The 26,606-nt window shown below is 40.5% G+C and overlaps 2 protein-coding genes across 20 annotated transcripts in view; both read left to right on the top strand.

Moving 5' to 3' along the window:
- The window catches only part of LOC122878294 (phosphodiesterase 4D interacting protein), a 106,042-nt gene extending 93,954 nt beyond the window's left edge, over nt 1-12,088 (top strand). For 4 of the 10 annotated variants that reach the window (XM_044200911.1, XM_044200910.1, XM_044200913.1 and 1 more), the window contains 15 exons: nt 177-326; nt 489-686; nt 2,188-2,469; nt 2,834-2,965; nt 3,365-3,484; nt 3,676-3,856; nt 4,274-4,398; nt 4,686-4,823; nt 4,929-5,033; nt 5,238-5,425; nt 6,211-6,342; nt 7,012-7,150; nt 7,612-7,658; nt 7,858-7,966; nt 9,454-12,088. In XM_044200911.1, coding sequence (XP_044056846.1) covers nt 177-326; nt 489-686; nt 2,188-2,469; nt 2,834-2,965; nt 3,365-3,484; nt 3,676-3,856; nt 4,274-4,398; nt 4,686-4,823; nt 4,929-5,033; nt 5,238-5,425; nt 6,211-6,342; nt 7,012-7,150; nt 7,612-7,658; nt 7,858-7,966; nt 9,454-9,596 — 2,189 coding nt within the window. In that variant the 3' untranslated portion in view covers nt 9,597-12,088. The remainder of the gene's footprint in view (nt 1-176; nt 327-488; nt 687-2,187; nt 2,470-2,833; nt 2,966-3,364; nt 3,485-3,675; nt 3,857-4,273; nt 4,399-4,685; nt 4,824-4,928; nt 5,034-5,237; nt 5,426-6,210; nt 6,343-7,011; nt 7,151-7,611; nt 7,659-7,857; nt 7,967-9,453) is intronic. The other 6 variants (XM_044200905.1, XM_044200904.1, XM_044200906.1 and 3 more) reach the window with 6 other exon arrangements.
- A 1,700-nt stretch (nt 12,089-13,788) lies between these two features.
- The window catches only part of mast2 (microtubule associated serine/threonine kinase 2), a 190,422-nt gene continuing 177,604 nt past the window's right edge, over nt 13,789-26,606 (top strand). For all 10 annotated transcript variants that reach the window (XM_044199303.1, XM_044199304.1, XM_044199306.1 and 7 more), the window contains exon 1: nt 13,789-14,714. In XM_044199303.1, coding sequence (XP_044055238.1) covers nt 14,634-14,714 — 81 coding nt within the window. In that variant the 5' untranslated portion in view covers nt 13,789-14,633. The remainder of the gene's footprint in view (nt 14,715-26,606) is intronic.

The following is a 26,606-nucleotide window of genomic DNA, read 5'->3' on the forward strand; positions in this document are numbered from 1 at the left end:
AAACATATAGAATATCACCACTTGTCCTTTTAAGTCCAACTCTTAACTTTTAAATGTGATGCTTTGAGTGGGTGAAACACACAGACACATACACCTGCTTGGCTGTTTTGTTGTCTGTCCACAGTCTGCTCCATCCATCATGTCCTTTGGTGACAACAGACTCTTTTCATTTCCAGATTGCCACTCTCACAGTGGCACCATGTCACGTCACCCGTCTGTCCCTCCATCCATCACCTCATCCCACAGATCCCAGTCCTGCCTCAGCTGTCCCAGCATGCAATGCCCCAGCTCGCCACACAAACCCGTAGACATGCAGAGTCGGACAGGTAGGAATGGGCACAGAAGCGTGACCGAGGCTGTAAACAGTGAATTCGTTTTTCTGCTGCATTGTTATACCTTCACCTCATGCCTCTGAACTGCGCAGTCCTGCTTCTCTTTGTCCTGTCTCTCTTTCATTCTTGTGCTTTGGATTCTTCTTCTCCTCCCAGCTCCAGCCTCAGTCTTCACCTCTACCCCCTTCCACCCTCCGCCCTCCTCCTCCTCCACCCAGAGGGTACCTTTGCCCTTCCATCCCCACCCCACGCCCCTGCAAACCCGTTACCAAGGCAACGGGGGAGTGGGTTTCTCCCTGGCTGAGGTGCATCAGGAGCTGCAGATGTTACAAAGGCAGCTGGGAGACAATGAGAGTGCGTCGGTCTCACTGTATATGCATGCGTTTGTGTACAGGAGTGTGTTAAAAACTTAAACTAATTGTGTGTTTGAAGCTCAATAAGACTGTGCAGCATACCAGACTGAGAATTTCAGCAGCACAAAATCAAGCCATCACTGGCAAGGACACTTTTGGGGAATAGTGTAAACTTTTATTCTGCACTCACACACGGTCAGCGGACACGAGCAGATTTTCCAGCCAACTTCCTAAATCGTGTGTCTTCCCCCAGCCACTCCGCATTAAAAGTTTGAACTTCCAGAGAGTTGTGACGTGTCTTTTCTAACTTCATTTGTAGACAGTATGTTAGAAAATGGAGACAAAGAGAAGAAAAAAACAAATGACGGAAATAAAAGAGAAATCTGACGGGACAGAGAGTCCTGTGTAGCTCACTGTAACTTATAGTTTGCAGATTCCTCATGCATATTTTCTTGCAAGGGAGGCAGACGGCCTGATAAAACCTGCTAATGGCTGAGCAGAAAGCCAAAAGCCAAAAGTACAGTGCAACTATTTAAGTACCAAGATGAAAATAATGCTAAACTTTCATGCCCTTGAGTTGGCATGGCGTCCGCACTCATCATAATGGCTCGTCCAGTTTGAGCTGTTCAGAGAAGCTTCTTGACCTCAGCGTGAGGTGTCCTACATGCTTCGACAGCTTTCAGACATGTTTGATTTTATTTGATTGTAGCCAAAATCAAGCGCATGTAGTTGAAGCACCTTGGAGATGAGTCTGAAACGGTGCAGTCTACGTGTGATAGGTTTTCAAATTCCTCACACAGTGGCTTTAATGAAAGGAAGCCAGATTGATCCACTGTGTAAGGGAGGAAAGACGTATAACCTTTCATCTATTAAGGAGTAGAGCAACAACTGAATCATTGTTATTTGTATGTGAAGGACAAAAGGAAGCAATAAAAATACATTTGAACATCCAGAAAGGATTAGCCGTTGAGCTGGTACTGTACAGCTGCCTCACCATCACTATGTTAATGCTGCTGCATGTAGATCCACAGGGAGTGAAATAAAGTGAGTTGACCAGCTTTAATAATCCACATCTCCCCAACTGCCTTCGCTTCTTTCTTTTCCTCTTCCCTTTGCCTTTATCTTTAACACACTGCACTTTCTTTCTCATTAAATAACTGTTCTTCATTTGATGCTTAATGAACCCAGAGCACCCATCTGGAGAAGGATTTGCTGTGATCTTTAAACGCTAATGAGGGATGAAACTTTGAGAAATCCCAAACCAGACCGATTTCTTTTGGCTGATTAAGTCGTTCCCTACGTCAAAAGAAATCCCTTCATTTCTCTTTCAGTCTTTTACTCTCCCCTTTATTTGTGTCTCACTAACACTCTCTAACTTTAAAAAAAAATAGACCAGTGTGTCTCTCTATCCCTCTTGGGCTTTTCTGCAGTGTTTTTTTCTTTTATTAATATATGTATATATATATATATACTTACTTGATGTTACTTTATACTCCTCTCAGGGTTTTCCACTCCCCAGTCCAAACCTCTTCAGGGTTTCCCATTCACCCACCAGCAGCCCAACTCCACTGCCTTCCTGCCTCTCTCCTACCATGGATACCAGCCTTCCCCGTTCAGTAGCGCTACCAGCAGCAGTCTGGATGCCAGCTCAGCGATGAAAGCTGGGGCCAGTCTGCTGGAGAGCAGTGTGTTGCGGGATATGGCCTATGGCACCCGACCAGTGAGACTTGGAGCCGACCTGTCTTCAGGATCCTCGGGGTACCAGTCGGGCACCAGCAACACAGGTAAGATACACAGTTAAATCCGTGACTTTGGGTGTTCATTTTTTACCTTTGGGGAAAGTATATTATAAGGAGGATCTTAGCACAAAGTTCCACATTTTTGGAGCTTTCAACTACCAACTCAATTTCCTGAATGAAAGCTCTAAAAACTACTAAGTGGACTTTAGAGCCTAGATTCTCTGTGTTGTTTTTGTTTCATTATCCCTACTTGTTTGGTAATGCAGTGCAGACTTTTAAAATTAATATAAACTTTATGCTGCATTGCCAGAACAGAACAGTAATGCAACTCTGCAAGAAATAGAGAACAGTGTAACAAAACAAAACAGTGGTCTCGCATAGCAGATTATCAGTTGTGTTTTCGTTGCAGGTTCAGACCTGATGAAGGAGCACCTGAGAGAGATCAGGAGTCTGAGACAGAGACTGGAGGACTCCATCCAGACCAACGATCGCCTCCGACAGCAACTGGAGGAGAGACTGGCCCGCACCGCCACTGAGAAAGGTGACACACACACACACACACACACACACACACACACACAATCTGACACACAGAAGCCTCAGTCATAGAACTTGGAATAGGCAGTATGGATCCTGAAATGGTTTTCAGATGCATATTTCAAAATAACATGGTACAGCTTTGTTTTACAAGTCTCATAGTTTCATACTGATTTCCTTGGAATTTCTCAAGTAATTTCCTTGAATGAAGCTGTTAATTTGTTAGAACCTGGAAAAAGTATGTAATTTCGTAGGAAAAAAGAGAAAGTGTTCAGTTGGTAAAGTTGGTAATTACTCTCGTTATAGAGATTTAAGACCTAATATAAGCAAAACATTAGCTTGTTAGCACATTACCATGCACACGCTAAACATCACCTGCTTAACGTCTCCCTGTCCTCTCCAGGTGCTCCTACCAACATCTACATCCAGGGTCTGGACTCTGTCGGCCAGCTCTCCAGTGAGATCAGACTTCTGAAGGAGGAGAACGTCAGTCTGCAGAACCAGCTGAAGCAGGCCACCAGAGGTACAGTCTGATGTTCACCACCAGAAGACATGTCCATGACATTTGTAAAATCATCCGTTGGTTTCTGAACAGTTATATTTAGCAGATTTAGAGCTTTTCTGCCTGCTATCAGACAGAAGTTATTAACAGTTTTGGTTCGGCTCAGGGTCAAATTGCTTGCTCAGCTCTGTACTGTCATATGTCCCCTGAAGAGGGCAGTAAGGAGGCAGAGCAGCAGAGGGAGGCGGCGCGGGCCAGGTTGAAGGAGGCGGAGCTAGAGGCTGAGAGGTGGGCGGAGCAAAGCAGGAAGCTGCAAACTGAGGCTGAAGCTCGCAACCAAGAGATTACACAACTGAAACAGGACAGACAGAGGAACCAGGAAACCATCAACAGGTGCGTGTGTGTGTGTGTGTTCGTTCATGTACTTTGTGATGACCAGTTTACAATCTTACGAGTAAGGACATTTTTGAAAAGTAAAGACATTTTTAGAAGGTGAAGACATTTGTGTTTTGAGGCTTAAAATTTGGTTCGATGGGTTGTGGTTAGAGAGTTAAAGAGCAACTCAACACCCCCTGAAAATCTTTGGTGACATCTAATGGTTTGACTTTTCACCTTGCTGCAGTGATGTAGACGTGTACTCCACGTTGTGTCAGTACACCATGTCAGGGGCTAGAGAATGTATTACATCCGTTAGGGTCCTCACAAGTATAAAAGTGCAAGTGAGCTCAGTTGATTCATATAAAAAGAGCTGGATATGACAATAATAGGCTAAATAACGTATTATTATGTCATGTGTGTGTGTTTTCATAGACTCCAGCATGAGGTGAGTGTCCTCCAGCAGCAACTATGTGAGAGCCACAGTCTGGTCCAATCTCTTCAGTGTGAGCTGCAGGTGTACCACAGAGTGTGTGGAGTCACCACAAACACACACTCAGGTAAGAGGTTGCTATATGAACGTCCAGAGACATTTTAAGCCCCTAATATTTGTTTTTGTACAGGGAATTATGGGACCATCTCCATTCAGGGACGTGGTAGTGCTAAAATGGCTTCACAGTTGTGTTTTGTAAAGAGTATGAGAGTACTTGAACGCCCCCAAAGCCCATTATTACAAAATTATAGTATGATATAGGTCAATAACTCAGTTTCCTCTCTCACTCATACACACACACTAGATACACTGGCTAATATTTGTATTACTTATCTGTGTTTGTGTGTTTTCAAGCAGGTCAGACCAGTGAAGGTGGCCAGCTCGGACACAGCACTGCGACCTTTGACCCCAGAGAGCTGCACGTTCAGCTGGAGCAGCAGCTGAGCGGACAGGCTGACACACAGCCTCGATCCAGGAGGCAGCTCTTCAGTGGTCAGTGTGTCCGACACCCAACAGCATCTTGAAATAAGATGGAATATGGGCTCTTGATTCTTTTGGTTTTTGCAGTTCATAACTGATGGAAATCTTCCTCCACAGACAATGTTCCCTCCCCGCCTGTAAGAGACACTGGACTCGTCAGTCCTTCCTCTCCTCTACATCCTGCAAAGAAACACGCAGAAGAGACCGGAGCAGCCGATCCAGGTGAGAATCTCACATTCAGGCGTAAACATCATCTTTACTTATGAAAGCAGATATTTGTCACAACCTTTTTTATGTTTGTTAACTTATCAGATTTCAGTTGTTCTACCGTTACCTTCATATGTCACATGAGAGCACTTCATAGCACACAGAAGTCACGTGTCTACCTCCGGCCCTTATTCCGAATTCTCTTCTTTTCCTTCCCAGCAGCCTCGACCCTACAGGGTCAAGCCCCAGACGGCTCATTCGCCAACCGTCATGGCCGCCATGCGGTGGGCCACATTGATGACTTCAAGGCTCTGCAGCAGCAGATCCTGGATGGCAGCACTCTCCTCCGCAGGATGGATGCCACCCTTTATTCCCTGAGCACCGCGCAGGAGTTCAGCCTTCATCAGGTGAGAGATCCTAACTAACTGAGGTTTATGGCTTGTTTTGGATTCAATTATAGGCGATGTATATAAGTAAAAAGATGGAAATTCCCACCAAGCAGCTTTTAGAGTCTGCTGTGTTATTTAAAGCCACAATGTGTAGAATTATATATATATACAGTATAGCATCAAATTATTATTATAGACACAAGTTTTTGTTTGTGTAAAAATTAGACAATCCATGTGGAAATCGGTGTGTTGCTTTCAGCCTGTCTCTTAATAAGACTGGAAAGTAGTTTTCAAATCCTTCACATCGTTATAAAATATAATACATTTAGTATTGAGACTTCTAAGAGGCTGGGGGCATGTGCTTGGCTGAAGGTGGAGGGGGCAAGGACCCGTAACAACAACAGTTTACAAAAAACAACAGTGTGAAATTTAACATTTAATGAGAAAATGCTATTATAATAAAAATAAACTTTGGAATAAAATGATTCTTTACTGAAATGATAATGAACTGCAATTAAACTGTGAAGAAAGAATAATGAATTTACATTTCACAGCAAAGAAATGATTCAAAAATAATTGATTTTATTGCTTCACTGATTCACTTTTATTTTTCTGTATTCATTCATATTATTTATTTTATTATAACCCACATTGTCATCAATATTTCACTGCAAAGAATATCTGGTTTGTCTTAGTTTTACATTATTATTAAGTGACTGATTCATGGATTAACAGGGAAAATAGCTGATGGATGAATCATTAGTTACACGTTTTATTAAAATCTCGTGTTTTGTGCGTCTCAGCCTTCAGACTCCGGTTCTGTCAGGAAGCTGCTGTCTGACAGTAAAACCCTGCGACAGATCCTGGAGGAGGCCGGCTCGCTGCTCCGGATGTTCTGGAGAGCAGCTCTGCCAAACTTCGAGGAATCCAAAGAGGTCAGCACAAACGCTTCTTGGTGTTTCAGAGAAAAAGCAGAAAGCAGAAAGAGTCTGATGGAACATGTAAAGGAACCAAGAGCTGCCTTCTTTGATCCTTCTTTGTGGCTTTGTTCCTGTTAGTGAAGTCAGCACAGACGTTGTACTTTTTCAACATCATATATGTTATAAAACACTGGCTGATATTTTTTGGCAGTAATATTTAGTTCCAGGAGGTAATAGCTGAATCTCTGGAGACTTCAGTCTACAGCAGCAAATGTCAAACCTTTATAAACTGCCAAAAATGGTTTGGGCATCAAGACTTACTATATTTTCAAAACACGATAATAGAGAGATAATTGTGAGATAATTCCACTTGTTCCCAGAGCATGTTTTTAATTTGATGGTATGCAGTGGTGACAGGTGAACTCCAATTGAAGATGTATTCACTTCCTTTTAGAATATAAGATTATAGGACTCAATCATAGACTAAATAACTTCCTAAAATGATTTTATGCAAAATAAAAGATCATTTACTGCAGCTTTTGCTGCTGTTTTAATCCCATATGTGATTGATTACATAAATAAAGCCTTGTGTTAACAGTAGCCATTGATCTCTTGTGCGTGTACCTGGATGTGTGGATACACACTAAAATGATAATGTGTGTGTGTGTGTGTGTGTGTTTATAGGATCAGTCTCTGAGGGACGAGGTCGCTTCTCTCCGTCTGAGGCTCTCAGAGCAAGAACAGGCTCTAAAGGACGCCATGGAGAGAGTGAAGAGCTCCAACCGCACCAAAGATAGCATGGAGCACTTTATAGTCAGCCAGCGTGAGTCACTGATGTTCCTAGTCTCTCTAGTAGATCATGTAAAACCATATATCATACTGTTTTATCCTATTACATAAAACAATCCTGGAATTCTGCCAGTAATGACAAATCAGTGATATTTACATTTTGTCTTCGTCTAATGTTACAGAGCTGTCTGTCTTATTTGATCTCGTAGTCACTGCAGAACTGGAATACTTTGATCCAAGAGTCAGACAGCCAGAGTTATGGAAAAGATGAATTACCGTGAGATGGGATAATCTTTCATCATCATCTGTATCTGTTTCACTGTCTAGCGTCGTCTTCTTCCAGTTCTTGTGTTTCCCAGCCCTCTCCCTCTTTCTTCATCTTTCAGTCCCAGAGCAGCTCTGGTGTTGCCCGAGTCAGTCTTGTGTTTACTGCTCTGTCTGTACTGATGAAAGAACGAATGCTGACTCGCAGGTGCTCTGTGCGTTTGCTTACAGTGTCGAGGACACAGGACGTCTTGAGGAAAGCCAAGACAAACTTACAGGTGAGTTCATGAGTTCTCGCACGCTCCTCACCGAGCATAATCAACCTTTTATCCTAGCAGGTGATTAACTAACTAAGGATGAGATGATGGAACACAAGTGATTTTCTTAACAAGCAGAGAAAAGTGATCAGAAGTGTTTCCTTCCTTCACCTCTCTCCTGTTGTTTCTTTTTCCTCGGACTCCTGCTGAGTCTCCTCAGGAGAACGAGCTCAGGATTTCCTCCCTTCGCCGTGCCTCTTCCTCCATTCCTCCTTCCTCCTCCTCTTTTTCCTCCTCCTCCTCTTCCTCACACCCCTGGCCTGGTAAAGGTATGGTTCCCCGTGCTCGCTTCAGTGCCTGGATAACACAATGAAGCTGCTTGTTTTTTGATGAAAACCCTGGTATTAAAAACATTGTTGCATGTAGCCAGTTAAATCATTTCAAACTTCTGTTCAGACACCGGTAACTGTCACTGTTCTATCAGGCAGACTGCCTGCCGCACAGCAGCCTCATACACAAAAAGAGCCACTTTGAACAACAACCCATATTAGCTTTTTGCTGATGTCTCCATCTTCATCTAATAACACGGACACATGTCCTGTGTTGCATCTTGTCTCGCTGAACGAGCTGGAGTAAAAGGGCACAGCTAATGGCAGTTTTCAGGCTAGATGTCTAATGAACTCAGCTGCAGCAAAACACTGTCTGACCGTGTGAGCTAGTTATCAGAGCAAGCTGTTTTACATTGTGCGCTAATGCCCCTTTAAGGGTAAGAGAGCGTTTCTCATGCATAAAGACCTTTTTCGTTTTTCCTTGCTTTTAATAATAAAAATACGTTTGAAAATGATCTCAACAATGATTTATGTCTGCAAAAGAGATGACTTTTGTGATTTCAGTTGGATTTAAAAGGCACAGCGTGAAGTTTTTGAACACTATGGAGAAATGTTTTGATGCGTGTCTAACAACACTCACAGAGACGCACGTATACAAGCCCACGGGTGACTACAGAGGCGGATGCATGCAAGCCATAAAACATGAAGAAAGGTGAAATAAGATACAGAGGAAGACCATGAGAAACACTGAATGTAAACAGAAATGTGTTTATTAACAAGAGAAAACTCTACAAAGCACCTCTGCACTGGAAATGATTTGTTTCGCATGGCGAGAATGTGTGCTGTTTAACACAAACAGCAGTGTGAAGTTTAATATTTTATTCACCGGTAATGTTTGGATCTTCCTCGTCTGCTTACTCACTGTCAGCTTGTTTTTATTCCAAGCCATAATCCACTGAGTCTAAAGGTGTGAAGGGAGAAATGTTTTTGTGTTCTTAAGTTACAAATCATTCCCTTAAAATGACTAACTTGTGTGCACAGTAAACGTTAGTTCCTTCAAATGAATAATTTGTACACCAACCCAAGAGTTACATCATTTGCCCCCCCCCCCCCCCTTTCTTAACCAGGCACCCTTCTTCCCTCTGTTCAGCTTCTTTGCTCTGTTTCTTTATATATCTGTACCCACGACGTGCTGCAGAAGCTTGAGATTGGATGACAATCGCAGCTTCATAAAGTTTTTGTGGCAAAATAATCAGTGGAACGTGTTTTGTAGGGATCGTTTATGTTGAAGGGAGTGTCTAGGTGACAAGCACGAGTGGAATTAAGCTCATACTTCATTAATACTCAACAGTATAAATTTGAGAGAATTTGTTTATTTTTTGAGGATACTAATTACTAATCTGAGGGAATGTTTTATCAAAAACTGTTCTGGCCTGACACTCAACAAGTTATGCAGAAATATAATAATAACTCTCTGAATGTCTCAGGTGAAAGCGCAGGAGGTTTCTGTGAGCTCGCCTTCTCTCCTGGTTGGGGTGTCATGAGGCGCCGGACTTCCCCCATCTCCTCCTCCGCTGCTGTCCTGGGACCGGCTCACCGCCAGCGCCCCCTGCAGTCAGCCTTCCTGTAGTGCACCAGCCCCAAGATCCTCCTCCTCATCTCCTGTTCAATCAGAAAAGGCTCGAAGTTCTGGCTCTCTTATTGGATGGAGAATCATTTCAGTTGAGTGGCGTCTTTCTGAGTGTTGAAGAATGTTAGTGCTGTTAGATTTCCGCTGGTTGATGATAGTTTATGAATGTATGTAACTGTTTTAATATTGGTATAATGTGTGTAGGTGTTATGAGGGCTTTTGTTGAGGCCATCAACTGAAATGTTTTCTCTCATTTATATGAGGCCAGTCTGAGTTTGGCTGAAGTTGGCTTCTGATTCATAGCTTCTGATTCAGCCCCCCGCCCCCATTTTCACTAATCAAACAACAGATAAGAAACCAGATTTAAAACAGTCAGTCAGTCAGTCGTGGTTTGATAAGTCCAACCACAGCAGTTTTTAATCTGGACCTGGTCATATGTGGTCTAAGCAGATGAAAAACAGTGAAATCGCCCTGTTCTTGTTTTTCCTAAATCCGAATGTGATATCCAGTCTCAGTTTGACAATTATAGCAACCACATCAGAGGAAATACTCTCCATTAACTCATAAATCATAAGCTCCCATTCAGAAGCCATGTTCAGCCTCATACTTCAGCAGGGATTCAAGAAACAAAAATCCACTTGATGCCAGCAGGAAAGGGGCTTTGAAAAGGCCAAAAACAAACTGCAAAGTGCTTCCTCTCCGCCTCTGTTGAGGCTCATGTTTGTAGTCAGTGTGTAGAGTAGTTGCATGTGGTTCGAGCAGCTTGTGGAAACAAAGCCATACTCTCTGATGGTACAGTAGATACGTTTTTGTTTTGACCTAATTGTACAAAAATTGGTATAAAAATGGCCAACTACTAAAAACATATGGAAAATACTATAGAACTACCAATAGACAGTTTGGTCAAGTAGCTGGTAGATGATGTTCTTGTGCATTTACTCACAAATAAAACACCAATTTTAGAAGAATTTTTAGAATTTTTGCTCATTGTCCTCAAACTCAGAGTATTACTGTTAAATATGAAGTCAGTTCTCTTCAGATGTTTAAAAAAAATAAAAAATGGGTCCAACCCAGTGTTTGCTGCAGTAACCTGCAGTGTTGGAAAGCTGCTGAAGCTGCTGTGTTGTGTAAATAAAAACCAGCACACGTTACAGACTGCGCTCATCAAGCCGCTCAGCGGTTTGTGCGATGCCTTCAGTGACCGATCTGACAATCTGTTTCACATGAAAGGAAATTAGTTTAATAGCGAGAGAGATGACATTTCATTTTTGTGATCAGAAAAATGGACCACACTTTTAAATATATCCTTTAGGTGTTTTTCTTTTTTTTTTTTTGCTAAATTTGTGAATCTTTTTTTTGTTTGTTTGAATTTCCCTGAAGATGACAATCACTTTTTAAAAAAATCAATCAGTGGTTCTCAAACTGGGGGGCCGGGCCCCCCTGGGGGCGGGGGCATAGAGCCACTGCAGGGGGGGGGGTGGATGACCAGGGGAAAAATAAGGAGTGGAACTAAGTTGAATGAACATGATTTAAGTATGGAAATAAAAAAAAACAAGAGTTTGCTGATGCTATCATGCTGACCTGAATCATTTATTTTACTTCCATCAGTTTACGTGTGGTGGTGGTGGGAGGCACGAACTTTGTTTTCGGCTTCTGAAGGGGGGGGGCGTGACGAAGTTTGAGAACGGGATGAACATCTCTAGGAAATTTTCTTCAAAGCTTCTGCAGGATTTGTGACGCTCACTGTGCAAATCAACTTTTCTGAAATTGGGTATTTTACACTGGCTTCTCCACGTTTCATTTCTTTTTTTTTTTAGTTTTTCTTGATTTCTCTGTATAGTACGCTAGCTGTTTCTTTTTGTGCATGAACTGTGGCTTCACTGCCCTCTAATACTTTTACTGAAAATATGCAATTTTTGGGTTACTGTGCAATAATAGCCTTCGTGGTTGCTTTTTGTTGGTGTTTTAGGCCTGGGTATAGTGCCATGTCATCTGTTTTAGCTCTGACGCTGAACTGATTTAAACAAACTGACTTTTGGATGAATGTGTCCAGTTTTTTGACAATCAAATCAATGCGGCGGTTTTAATGGCCCACTCATTTTTGGCTTAATATGAATCAGAGTTTTATATTTAACGTGGAAAAGGCAAAGTAACAGCATAAAAGAGCACTGTAATGATATATTTATAAAGCAATAAGCTCAACCAAAGTGAACAACTTGTATGTTGTCAAATCAGGTGTAAAATGATCAATTTTGAATATTTGTATGCGTAATTCCCCACAGGTCAAAGGTCAAACTTAGTGTCTTTCTTAGTGTCCGTGTGGTTTTAGGAACCACATCTCATGTGTGTACATATTAAAGGGAGTGTTGAATGCAAGTTTTTTTTTGTTGCTGTTCGACAAAGACCAGCTGTATTTGTATGCATGTTCACTTTATTAAAAATGTTTTGGGGTCAAAGAAAATAACCTTTTTAATAAAAGGGGGACAAAACAACATCTGCCTTGTTTGTCATCTTTCTTGGATTAACTAAATTACACTCTTTTTTGTTGTTGTTTGTTTTGTTTCTCTGGATTAAAGTCAAATACAGTCCCACAAGCAAAAAGCAACACGTCGGGTTACAAATAATGCTGAATTATTTATATTAGTTATATATACAAAAAAAAAAAAAGCAAGACAACACAAATGAATTTATATAGCACAAATCATACACTGAGGCAGTTTCAAAGCGTTTTACATACAAGGAATAAATAACTAATTTTAAAAACAAAGTGTCACAGTGAAGAAATTATTTAAATATAGTGCAGCATACAGCCTATAGTAAAATATATGGGCCCAAAGAGTGAAATGTAACTTAGATTTGAAAATATATGGTAGTCTTATCACTAAATATTCTATGCTGTATATAAATACACATATGTCTGGGGATACATTCATTTCTCAGAAATACATCATTATTATCAGGCTTCTTGTATTGTTTCACCGTCATAATAACTTTAGGATTTTACTTATTTCCTTTAATTAAAAAAATTAGGATAGTTATGAAATAAAAAAAACAGTCACGTTAAGGTAAAAACACATATTCAAGGCATGTTTTATTGTCTTTCGCCAGGTGGCAGCAGACTCCACTAAAACTAATGACACCTTCTCTCTCTCACACACACACACACACACACAAAGACACACGCAGGCAGGTATTCAATCTAAAAGAAAATTGATCTAAGTTACTTTTATTTTATTTTTTTACATATTCCTTGCCTGTGATGAGTTTGCGTGGAATTTTACATAAAGAAATGATCACTTGAGCTACTTGAGCTGTGTGAGCAGGTGAAACTGAAACCAGAGAAAGGAAGAGGATTAGCGTGCTTTCAAAATAAAACGTGTGACACTTGGAAATGAAGGCTCAGGGATGCAGACAAAGTAAAATATCACCACATTGTAGACCAAATACCTGGATGTCAATATATATTTATAAAATGTACTGTATACATGAAATGTTTCAGGTACTTACACTTGTTTTAGCTTTTATACTTTGTACTTAATTTATCGTGAGCTGTAACAAAGAGTTGAGGGATCAATAAAGTATTTCTGATTCTGATACCTGTATTATAGTGTATTATATTTTGATTTGCTTAGTACTTCTTCTATCCCTGTGTGCACTGACGTGACAGTGAGCAGCTGTAACGAAAGAGTTTCCCTCGGGGATCAATAAAGTATTTCTGATTCTGATTTATTTTATTACATCTTCTACACCATGACAAGTCAGATCGCAAGCCTCTAAGTTCGTCCATTATATTAAACTACTGTTTACACACTAAGGCACCAGTGATATTGTTATTATTTATGTTTTTTTAGGGAAAAAAACCCTTCAGCCATATTTTGCTTTTTGTGGGTACCATACACAGCAGCTATACAACTTTTAAGTTGCATATATCTCAAGGCATCTTCGACATTCAAATCACATTTCATACACATATCTCATTGTGAAAATCCTCCAAACTATGCTACCCTCTTTCACTCAGTAGATGGAAATCTTTCCCTCACAAAAAGGCATCAGTGATATACCGCCCTGGGAGGGACAAAGAAATACGCAAGGGTTTTTTTCCAGTTAGTTTCCAAATTGTTTGTTTGAAGAAACGATGCTTTTATTTTGGCAAAAAGGAAAATTCAACCGGATGTTGTATTCTAGTTCCTGGCAGCTTGACACCGCAGTGTCTGTGTCAGTCAGGAAACAGGCTAAGCCGTACCGTTCCGCGCCGCGGTTGCAGTTTAACACAGACCTCGACCCGGTGTCTACACACACACACACACACACACACAGAGCCTTGCCTTTATCTGAGGATGGGAGAACATTTGAAGAAGACATTCGCTGTCGGATAAATCACCGAGACGGAAACAGGCGGGAATAAACTGGAATCCGTCCGTTAAGAGCGGAGACAGAACTGTCATGGGTGTTACGGTGTTTCTGGGCAGGTAAACGTTAGCAGGTAGCCTGGCTAGCCGCTCAGCTAGTCACGCAGCAGGGAGCTAGCTTAGGTAGCTAGCAGCAGCCGCTACTAACTGACTAACAAGTTGGGTTGGATGAACTGTTACACCAAGAAAACAGCCCAGCATGGATCATTTTTTACCCTGCAAATAACAGACTGTCCTTGTGAACCTTTTTTTAAGCGTCTTCAAGGAGAAACTAGTGGCTGCTAGTGCTGCAAGGTTGATTGACAGCTTGTCACAACGGGTTTTCCAGATGTGGAGTCGGCACGAAAAGTGTTGCTAGGCTCTAAATTAGCTAGCCGCAGGACTGGCAACTGACCAGGCATGGCTGGCTGGAACAAACTCTTGAGTGGACTCTCAAAAAAAAAAAACAAGCATCAACAAGCGATGAATTTCATTTTGGCAGTGAGGTGTCACTGAAGTCGACACCAGCCGAACTGACACGTTGCTAGCCAGCTAACTGAAGTTACCGAGAGGGGTTCAGCCACAACATTAGAGGCTGTCAACAAGCAAGTGTTTTTTTTTTTTTTTTTTTTTAACAGTTAAGTGAAAGATGAAGAGGACAGAAAATAAAAACAAGAGGAAACTCTGTAACATGGAGCAGCATCAGAGCGGGGGAGAAGAGAAAGATGCGGTGAGTTACTAAAGTCATGCAGGCACTGTGTTGTAAGATTGAAGTGTCCTTGAGCCACGATGAGCCTGTCAGGCCACGCACAGGGCCACAAACAAACCCCAGAGAGTATGAACTGTATGGTACATGCAAAACCTAATTTAAAATTACATAAATTCATGTAGATTTGAGCTTCAAATCAACATGATCAGCTTTGTTATTTGGCACAGCCTGCTCATCTGCTGAAAGGACCATACTCGTAACAAATCCCGTGTTCATTGTAATACTGCAATGCAGGCTGTTTTCCAGGGCATTGTTAGTAAGAACAGCCTGAATACACCCAGTCACACGTCGGTATAATTTAGTGTTAATTGCATTACAGGCTGCTTATTTATGGGGATGAATAAGTGTTATACACTGGGCACTTTGTGTGCAAAATTGTATGCAACAATTTAAAGAAAACTACTGAGGCAGTGTTTTTCGTCAGCAGTGAAATATCAAAAAGCTACTTACACTACTTTCATGGCTGCAGCTGATGGGCAGTTGCAGCAGCTCATCCTCACATAGAGCGTACATGCAGCCTGCCTGGAGACTGTGTGCCTTTCTGAAGGACACTGGTCAGTAAAATATGTTTGGGTGGTACTGGGGATTCTCCCTCCGCTTTCCTCTGTTGCTGCAGCTCCGCATTTGTGGCGTTAAACGCTGCAGTGAGCAGAAATCTCACAGCTGGCATCAGAAGTGACCAAATTAAGATATGATTTTTGCTCAGTCATTGCGGACACCGAGCGCTGGGTACTGTGGCCAGGTGTATGAATGGGTGTGTGTGTGTGTGTGCATCTGTTGGGTTGCTAGGGGAAACAAATGTAAAGCACTGGAGAAGGTCTAAAGTGCACTATGACAGCTAATCTCTGCTTTGAGGTGTGCAACAATGATGCCTTTGAAGTGATTTGGCAGTTAGTGGAGGAAGGAGGGAGCCTACCCTGGTATCAGGTCTTTGCTTATGAAAATGAATACAAATTTAAATATAATTGAAATTAAAAGTTTTAAGCGACACAGGTATCGCAATAGCAACACTTCTATGCGCCCACCCCTCTCTGTAGTGTTTTCTGCACTCGGCTGTGTGAATCCGGGATAGCTCGTTCGTTAATTTCATAGTTCTGTGGCTTTGCAAAAAATGCACGTGAACTTTAACTAACTTTAACTCGACTGACTGTTTACAAGCAGATTTATTCGAACACTGTGCATCAAGTACAGTAGCTCTGAAAATGATGACATGAAGGCAACCATTTTGAGACAGATTATCCCTAACACAGTAACATTTGAATTATCATCAAGAGGGAAGCTACTGGAACATACTGATCGTAGACCGATATACAGGCATTTTGCAGCTGTCTGCGGTATGACACCACTGATAAGGCACAAATTAGGTTTACTGTTATGATGCAAAAAAACCCAACATGCAAATATATCACTCTGCTTCGAGTATATACAACGTTAGCCATGAACCTGCAACTGTCAGGAAAATAAAATAGCTGCATGCTGGACTGAAAGGAGTCGAAATCAATGGCTGCTTGTATGAAACACTATTCAGGAATCTCAAACGCTACAGCAGATGACCAGCATTAATAGGCCAACAATATGTTTTATAGGAACTCTTAATTTCTATTTAATTGTAAAGATTTAGATTTTATTAGTCTTCGTTTGCAATAAACACAGACATGGTCCTCTTTTAATAATAAGAACTGCATCCAAAGATGAAGTCATCGCTGTAGCTCATAATTTCACATTTCTGCATGAAGTCATGTTCCTCAATCTCCAGACGTTTGATATGACTGACTCCGCATGCAATATTACGACACCACCCTGCCATTTGGGATATCATGTGAATAATGAGGTAAAATGTAGTAAGACTTGGCCGCAACTGTCATGTTTTATAACCTTTTTCCTAGCATCAGCACTTTGTCTTAAGATCAACTTAACGGGACAATTTAAATGTTTTTTAGCGAGGTTTGAGTCAGGGGAGGGAGGTGTTGAGTTTGAGGGAGTGTGCTTTATGGTATCATGGGAAGTCAGACAGATGTTTTTGAGCTGCTGCCGTTTTATGTGTTTTTGTGTGAAACAGTATGAAATGGAGGACCAGACAGAGTGTTTTCATCCAGCGCGACTTATCTTCCTATTGCTTACACTTGCTGGGGAATAAATCACGTCCCTGTTATGGCGCTGTAATGCTTCCAGGGGCTGCCTGCTTGGATTTCACTCGTCCAACTGAGTTTTGTAAATCATGTAACAACAGGATTAAGGCTACAGCTAACAATTATTTTCATTATCGATTTAATCTATTGATTATGTTTTGGATTAAACAGTCCGTGGAGACGTCCACAGATGTCTTGCTTTGTCCAACCAATGATAGAAAAGCAGCAAATGCTCACATTTTAGTAGCAGGCACCAGAGAATGATTGGCATTTTTGCTCATGACTTTGCTGATAGATTTTATGTCCATTGATTTAATTGTTTTGGCACTAAACAGGATATTGGTTTTGAAAAAAAATCTATTTAATGTTGCAGGTATTGTAGACCAGGCACTAGCTTCCCTTCTGCATGTTTCATAATAGAAAGAAACAGCGAGTCACTTCCTTGTAAACAGAACCCGTATAAACATCTGCTGTTTAACTTGACTTTTAATTGCAGTTATATTTTTACCATATCCTGACCTGAAGACAGACCCACCCTCACGTCTGACTAGTCTAACACATGTAACACACGCAGTTCCTCGTGTAGGAGCACTGGCTTGTGTATAGATTCAAACAGCAGCTCTTCAGCTTCTCTTCCAGCGTCAACATGGACAGCAGGTTTTAGCCGCTTACTGTTACAGCAAGGGGAAATGAATGATGTCATTGTCATTTCCTAACGCGAGAGCGTGTGTTTTAATATGTTGCCAGGGATCGAACCCAAACACACATCAAAACAAACATCCTCTGCAATCAAAGAATCTGTCAGCTGTTTCTGTCCAGGGACCCTTAAGTTTCCCAACAGTTTAAGAAACGTTACATGTAACCTGTTTCCACCAGTCTGATAGAAATGACCTGTACAGGACAGGTATGCATCATCTGTAACAGGGATAGAAATCCATCCATGCTCTTGCTAGATAAATGCATAAATGTCAAAAAAAAAAAAATAAATAATTCAATTAAAAAATGTATAAAAAATGATAAATTTCTTTCTTTTTTTAAATTACTTTGGCCTCAACAGATTTATTCAAAAAATGACAAAAATCTATTGTTTTTCCCCAGTATTTTTTCAGTTGGCCTGGCTAAATGTATTCAAAAAATGTGTTGTTTTTGTTTATAATAATAATAATAATAAAACTTTATTTATAGAGCACTTATCAAAAGTACAAAGTGCTTCACAACAAGAGAAATAAAACACCACAGTGAATGATGAAATATAAAGAAATAAAATACACAAAATCAATAAAATAAACAGCCAGTTCAGGTAAAATCAGGATCTGCTTTCAGATAAAAATGTGTTTTGAGACGAGACTTAAACGAAGACTCTGACTCAGACAGCCTGATGTCTTCGGGCAGGTTGTTCCAGATCCTCGGGGCCCTGATGGCCAAAGCTCTGTCCCCCTTAGTTTCCATCCTGGACTCAGGAACAGACAGGAGACCCCTGCCCGAAGATCTCAGACTACATGAAGGTTCATAAGGGATTACAAGGTCTAAAATATAGTCTGGAGCCATGAAGAGCCTTAAAAGTAATCAACAAGATCTTAAAATCGATCCTGAAACAAACAGGGAGCCGATGTAAAGAGGCTGAACCAGGTGTGATGGGGTCGCACCTCTCGGTCCTGGTTTACAGCCGAGCAGCTGAGTCCTGTACAGTCTGCAGGCGTTTCACAGTTTTTTGATTTAAAAAAAAAAAAAATAAATAAAGAATACATTTACAATTGTTGACATTAAACAACTCATTAAAAAATTTACAAACAACGATAAATTTCAAAATAGCGTTCTTATTTTTTTAATACATCAGAAAATGACGAAAGAAATAGAAGAAATGTTTTGCCCTAAAATTTCTTTTATCATAACTGCCATTTTTGCATCTCTCCCAAATGTTTGGTCACAGTGTCCTGGCCTGGATTCATACATCCTGGGAAACCGTGGACTTGTTTTCTTGTAGTGAAATCGCTTTCAAATTATGTGTTGTCTTGGAAAATGACTCTTATGGTTATGTTTTTTTATTTTACTGAGAACAAGCGGAGTAATTTGAACTGTGTAAAACCGTGTAAAAACAAACTCTGGGAGCTCCACAAATCTTAATCTTAATATCTCCTGAAGTAAGTTGCAGTTGCTTGTTAAAAACGTCTCATCTTCCCTTCGTAGGGCCTTTCACAGGTTCCTACCAGCTGATTGGCTGATGGAGCCGTTCCTCCTGTCCTCCTGGGACGTTTTCAGTCTTGTATTTGTCTATGGTCCTGACCCACCTGTTTTACTGGTCACATGTATTCTCTGACATGGTTAAATGGGAGCAGTAAAGCAATGCAGTCCTCTACACACAATAACCGCTCTCAGACAATGTTCCTGCAGTGGCCCGACTGGCATTTATTGCAGCTGTGTGAACAGACCTTCTTCCTATTCCTTATTGTTTACTTCAGCTCCGAAAGTTTGCTGTGTTGTATTCAGATCAAACTCACCACATTAAAAAGGCAAATCCAGCGCAGGCTCTTCTTAACTTTGTCAAATATTGACTAAAATCGCTCTGAAATGCAGCCTTTCTTTGTTTAACTTATTTGGATATTAAAATGCATCTTCCTGCTTTTTGCATCAGTCATTGTATTCTTGTCTTTTTTCTGTTGACTTTTTATTCCTGCATGGTCTTTCTCTTCTTTCTTCTTTGCAAGAGGCAGTTTCCTTGAGCTTAGGTTGGGCGTTTAACCTCATTTCTTTTTGAATTTATGATTGTAGCAGTAACAGAAAAAAATGTAAAGCTGTTGAAATTGTCCTTGTAGTCTTCTTAGATCAGATGTTGCCTGTTTGAAATTATAATTTTGTTCTATTAACACAATATTTGATTAAATGTGAAAAGGTCTGAAAAAAGCTTGTGTATGCTCAGGATTGTAAGTAAGGTATTGAAAAAGGCATAGTTTGAGGATTAGCACTGTAACACTGGTATAGTAATGGCACTGCTATTGAAACATTTTGAGTGATACCCGGCTGTAGTTTAGGCATGAACTTCCTGAATTTAACCTCTGATTTAAGACCTGTCAACACTTGGAGAAACCTTTTTAAATATTTTAAATGTTCCTGTATGTGTTTCATGGTATTACCAGCTGCAAATCAAATGTCCCTCCTTGAGTCATTGTATTTTGTCTTTTTGACTGTACTACATTCCTTCTTCCCCTCCCGCCTTTCCTTCTGCTCTCGATGTTGTCTTACTTGCAATCGAGCACTGAACTGATGTAATACCACCTCAAAATGTTGCCTGTGTTTCATGGCTTTTGCTGTATTTGCTACACTGACTGCAGAGCGTCAGTCCTTTGTGTAAGGACACACTGTGTCATTGGTGCAAAGCACCTGAAAACAGGCCCAGGCCTCAATATCATCCAACTGCAGAGCTGCAGCACCGGCAGGTTCAGACCTGCACTTCCAGTCTGACCTATGGTAGAGGTTTTATATTCTACATATTAGATTAGCAAAATATAACAGTTTTGTTAAGTGGAATATAAGAGTACTGGGTTCACACTGCAGCCTAGTTTGCCCTCTGTCTTCCAGGACTGGGAAGGGGTTGTCCCAGTAACTCATAATAATAATAATAATAATAATAATAATAATAATAATAAGCTTATTTGTTGAAATAAAAAAGGAGGCGGTGCAGAGGTGAACATTTGAAGTATCTTAGGTGTTATTGAAATCATTTATATCTGCTGTTTAAAGCATCTCTCAGTCCGCTTGTCTGATGGTCAGCGCCTGAAAAATCTTTGTGTGCTTAGATGCTTAGAATAGGAATTAAACACACTTTTACAAAACCTTTTTGGAAGAAGTTTTTATAGCTACGAAGTGAGTTGTATTTTTAATATGCTGGAGGTTGGAGTGACATAATTAAGTGTTAAATGTAAAACAAACACACACTCAAAGAAAACACTACCTATTTAAGAGCTGTAACACTCATTGCCTGCAGGTGGCGTGTTAAAACTGCAGTAGCTGTCACTTCCTTTGCCTGTAGGTGACACGGGTTGGCAGGTGTAGACTTTGTCTGCAGCCTAAATGCTGCAGCTAAATGTGAATAAGTGAGTTTGGGAGTGAGTAACAAACCCATGAGGTGGTTCATATAAAGGAAAAAAAGCATCCAGTGATTTCTATCTCGAGCTAAGTTGTTGAGATGGGAGGATAATGTGTTACATTGCAGCACCCAGGAGAGAGATCTTGTTCTCAGTCGAAGCCCCCAGCAGGATCAAGCTAATTAGGGTAGACTGGAAGTAGATTGAAACCTACAGCGGATTAACAATGTACTGGACAGTAGAGTGTTAATGGGGGTGGGAGAGACGGGAGGGGGGTTCACTAGATGCAGGCTGCATAGTCTAGATTTGTGTGGAAATTTACAGCAAAGGCTTGTTTCCTTCATTTTTAAATGAAATATACTTTGGCAATTATGGTCTGTTCTAATTAAAAAAAGTCAAAACAAGGGACCTTTCATTGATCTTTGAGCTCCGTTACCTCAGTGTGACAAACAGCTGAGTGGATGAAAAAGGTCAGACAGAAACCGAAATCTCTCTTTATGTTTGCCGTGGATGTTCCTGTCAGAGAAATCTAAGATTGCTTTATGGTAGACAGAATGAAAAGCTACAGTAGTCAGTAGTGCAGGACTGTAACACACACACTGAAGGACCAGATGCCTTGGACAGCTTACCGAATGGTCTGACCAGTGTTATCTAAACATTTCATATTTTCTACATCAGCTCTCACATTTATTTGGCTTTGCAGTTTATGTGATCAGCGTTCCCTCCTGCATTTGTTGGATTCCAGCCGGAGCTCAGAGGGGTTTTAGGTAACAGGAATGGAGGCCATGTTATAGCGGATTTAGGTCTGGTTGTTCTGCTGTGCAAATCACATCCTCCCTATCTGATCACCACAGTAAGTCATGCTTGCTGTCATGATCGACAAATTAGTCCCAGGCTGTGTGCGTACCATACAAAAAGGGCAGACAGGATTTGAGTTGAAGCCCTACAGTACATATGCTGTACAGTATGTTGCCGTCTCTTGACATTCACAAAGTAAGTAAAGAGACTTTCTTAAGATGCCAGTTTTGTTTGAAATTTTAATAGTGGAACAGGACTAAATCAACAGCTACACACTTTATGATTATATAGCTGATTATTGTTATAATTCAAACATCATGAGTTTAGATTTTTTTTTAAAATACCATCTTTATTAACAAAATCAATGTACACCAATGAGATGTCACACCTTAAGCAAGAAGTCGGGGACTTAAACCAGAATAATATATATACATACACAGGTTTCTTAAGGCACTTTGTATGAGACACACAAGCACACGAGGGAGACGGAGCTCTTACAACTCAAAAACATTTTTACGCATAAATTAAGGTAATAACAAACAATACACACACTATAAAACAAATAAAACTATTCAGAAACAACACTTCTTTGGTTTCTATCAGTGTGCCACTATGTACTTGCTCAGTATCCAGATGAAAATCCATCACGGTCCTACTGTAAGGCAATCCAGGTCATTAACAGATAGATCAAACTAATCCTGCTTTATGTTGCACTTCTATATTAACAAAATGTGATGCTAAAATTCTGCCAAAAATCAATGTTACAGAGACTTACTATAATGTTTGGCAATATGAATTCCACATAGTTCAGGTTGCTGCTTTCCATGAATCCTTGTAATGAGATAGTTCATACAAAAAAAAGATTTTTTTTATGTAAGTGGAATTTGTATAGCAGTGTAATCAATCACTTAATCTTTGGCAATGGATTACTATTAAAGTAACATCTTTGTTAAACATGACAATGGCGAGCAAATGATGTTACATCTCAGCTACCGTACAGTTCATTTCCTATTGATATGTATGTTTTGGTACAGTTCCACACAGTTTCGGAGGTTGCCTAATGACATGACTGTATTCAGTATATCTGTCGTCCTCTTATATATACTTGTTAATGTGTGGGATCTCCGGTCTTTAAGCCTGCATAGTTTTAGGTATTAGGTACCTGTGTACTTTTTGAGTCCTGACCGAAAAGTGTCCATAGCAATGAGCATTGAAAATTGTCACTAACTGAAAGCTGGTATCTAATGTTTGGTCAGATTTGTGATATTGTTCACTTATTCTTTGAACAGATACTTTGTCATTTAAAATCATAATTTTGGTCATTTTAGATTGTATAGATTGAGAAAAATATTAGTTATGTTACTCAATGTAAGGCATTGGAGAAAAAAAGGTATTGTTTATTGGTAATGAATATCAGGTATTGGCAGTAGTATTGAACATTTTCAAACAATACCCAGCCTTACTAGAGTTTTGTGATCTCCGACGGTAGCCTTGGCTCTTTACTCTTTACTGTTCATTAAGTGTCCGTTAAGTTAACCATTAAACCTGCTACCCTCCCTTGCGATGAAATGGGAGAGTGATTTCCTACTCCCATGCTTTAACCAGCTATGAGCGATCAGAGTGCAGCTGAGGAGCCGTTGAGCCAGAACGACCTCTGGGACCCCCGGCTGATAGTCATCCCAGTGCTGCACAGGCCAAGGGGCTGATTGATGGAGCCCAAATGGCTAATGTGTGCTATTTTAGGGTGCCTAGAAGGGCACAAATGGGGAGGCACAGATGCAGGAGGGTGAAGGACATTAATTATAAAGCTCTCATTAACCAGAATTATAATCTAGAGGTGTCCTATACATCAATGCATATTAATGGCATTTATTACTGTGCTGCCTCCTATTATCTCGTGGCAATCTGTGTTGAGCGATGCGGGCAGGAGAAATTAAACCACACACAAGATGACACGAAAGAGACGAGACAAAGCATGTCGTCTCTTTCAAACCTTGCTGCAGTTTCTTAACAGCAGCTTTTCATATATAGCTTCAAATTAAGCTTTGGTCCGTTAAATCCCGAAAAGGTAAGATTCAGAGCCTGGTTTTTAGCTTCCAATGCAACATCCTTAATGAAGAAAATCCATCACGCTGCCCCTGCTTAGTGCCGCATTATGCCTCTCCCTTCCACTAGTCATTGTAACTGAGTGATGTGCTGATTTCACACTGAGCTGAATGCCACATTACTCTGCCGTTCACAGAGAACCTTTACTAGATGTTCCTTGTTCTCCTCCTCTCTATTGTCTTTTTTCATCAACTCTCCTGCCTTCCTCTTTCTCCACCACCTCCCCCTGGTCCTCTCCACCCCCCACCCCCCAGACTATGTGGTCATAGTCTACCATACCGTCTTGTTTTTCTCATACAGTGATGCAATTTAGTTGTCTACTGAGTTAAATTAACATCCCAGCAACCTAATGTTTGTTTTAGATTAAATTCAGGTGAAGCTAATTATTCTCACAAATGCCCCGTAATCAAGATTTAATTCTAGTAAACACAAAATCGAGTTAATGAGCTGTGCAGCACACCTGTGCCGCTTCATGCTGTGCTTCACGTGTACTGAGTCCAAATAATGGACTCAAATGTAGCCCCCCAAATGCGTCCTCACAAAGACCAAAAAAGTGGATCACATCACTCCAGTTCTGAGGTCTTTACACTGGCTTCCTGTCTGTCAAAGAATTGATTTCAACATACTGCTGTTGGTCTATAAAACACTGAATGATTTAGGGCCAAAGCACATTTCTGATCTTCTGCTACGTTATGAACCATCCAGACCAGGAGATATTGCATAAAACCAATCAGTAGTTATCTGCGACAGTTGTGTTGTTTTCTCTAAAAATTAGCTGTCAGTGTTTGACCAATAAAATCCATTTCAGATTAATGACATTATGAGATCAATGGCGAGGCAATAGTACGAGTTTGTCATCATTTCTCAACCTACCTAGTCCACTTCATATTTTGTGAATTTTCTGACTCGTCACCGTATAAACAAAGGCCATCAGATAAAGGTGAATGACAGGAAGAGGAAAGAGTCTTTTCCTCGAATACAGGGCAAGACTTCTTCATAGAAGGATACATTTCCCTTGATTGAACATGATGATACATATAAGTTTGGGTGATATAAAAATATATACCGTGAGACAATATAAATTTGTCAGCGGTCTCAGGGGATAGTTGTCCGCTCCTCCTGGAAGTCTTTATTTGTAATGTTTCTTGTTAATCTAGCTGTATGTAGAGTTTGAAAGCTGAGATTAAACTAATAAATATGAAACTTTCCAGGGCCCATTAAGTTTTATGACCTGGCAGCTCGATGTTAATGTTGAAGACTAGTGTGTGTGTGTGTGTGTGTGTGTGTGTGTGTGTGTGTGTGTGTGTTTGGCAGCTGTGTCTGTTCTCAGTCTGTTGAAAAGCTGAACATTAGAGGCAGTCGGTTTTTTTTTTTTTTTTTTTTTTTTTTTTGTTGTGTCCCCTGAGGCTTCTTTGTTTTGTGCGTTAGCGATTGAAGAAAGTGAGATCATGCAGTCTGCTTGCGTGTATCTACCACAGTGTGTGTATTGAGTTATCTGTTCTCTCTGTGGGGGATTAGCTGTGTTTTAGCTCACAGTGTGGACCTCTGAATGCAAGGTCGGGACGGATTGAGGGAAGCTGGAATGTCACAAGCAGAAATTTCATTATCAATCAATCTTTACATGTTGTCTTGACAAATTTCCTCAGCACTAATTATGTCAGTACAACAACATTACCATGCCATATTTATCACTGTACTCAGAGAATCTTTTAAAAAAAAATAGGAATACTCACCAATTAATTCCACTTGGTTCTACTTTTTATTTTGTCGATTGGTGTTAAGCTGCTGTGATTGAAACATTTGAAGCCTACCAGATGCTCAAAAGGTATAATCCTTCCCTTTTCTGTCTGGTTTTTAATTTGAAACATTTAATTGACAGTACATTATAAGTTATATTATTATGATCTGATCGAAAGCTCCAGAACAGCTATTTAATGGTACTTGAAGTGAGAGTGTTTTGTCAACTATTGTTTCAAAGGTCAGAAATTTAAATTTGAAGCTTGAGTCCACCATGGATGAACAGTCATTAAAGGGCAAACTCCAGCAGCTACAATCGAAAGCTCCAGAACTGGCTCAAGTGGACCTTGAAATGTATTATTTGAGCCTTAACCAGTATTTGAATACCCAATTTTATTTGAGAATTTCTATAATAAATCTTAAAAATATAAAGTTAATAACAGGTTCCCGATGTTACTTTTTTGTCTGCTGACTACTGACTAATTACTTGACAAATTGTTCAGCACTTTAATAGACCACTCATTAAGCCTTGTTCATGAAACATTCATACGCATATATTTGATCTTGCACAATTTACATTTTTATACAGCGCTCTACCAGGTGAGCTACCGGGGCGCCCCTTTATACAGCTTTTTGACAATGTTCGATGCATCCAAATGTAGTGGAGATCGGTGTGGCAGGTAGGGTTGGTCTCAGTGCAGTTTTCCAAGGAAGGTAAAGGAAGATGAAAATCAAACCAGCGAATCAGAAAACAAAGTCACCATCACCGTGCTGCTCGAGGTGTTGTGACTACTACTTGATTAGCGCTCATTCACGCTACCAGGTAGAGCGCACTCAGTGCACTGTGGCCGATTAAGTTAATCTACAGATAACATGCAGAACCCCCCCCCCCCCCATTGGCCAGTCGATTGGTTGAAGAGTAGGTAGAGTTTCAGTTTCTTTAGTTGACTACAGCCCTTGGACCTTAGATATTTCAATTTGTGGAGGAAGCTTCAAATGAA

This window comes from Siniperca chuatsi, linkage group LG6 (assembly GCF_020085105.1).
Source record: "Siniperca chuatsi isolate FFG_IHB_CAS linkage group LG6, ASM2008510v1, whole genome shotgun sequence".
Taxonomy (NCBI): Eukaryota; Metazoa; Chordata; class Actinopteri; order Centrarchiformes; family Sinipercidae; genus Siniperca; species Siniperca chuatsi.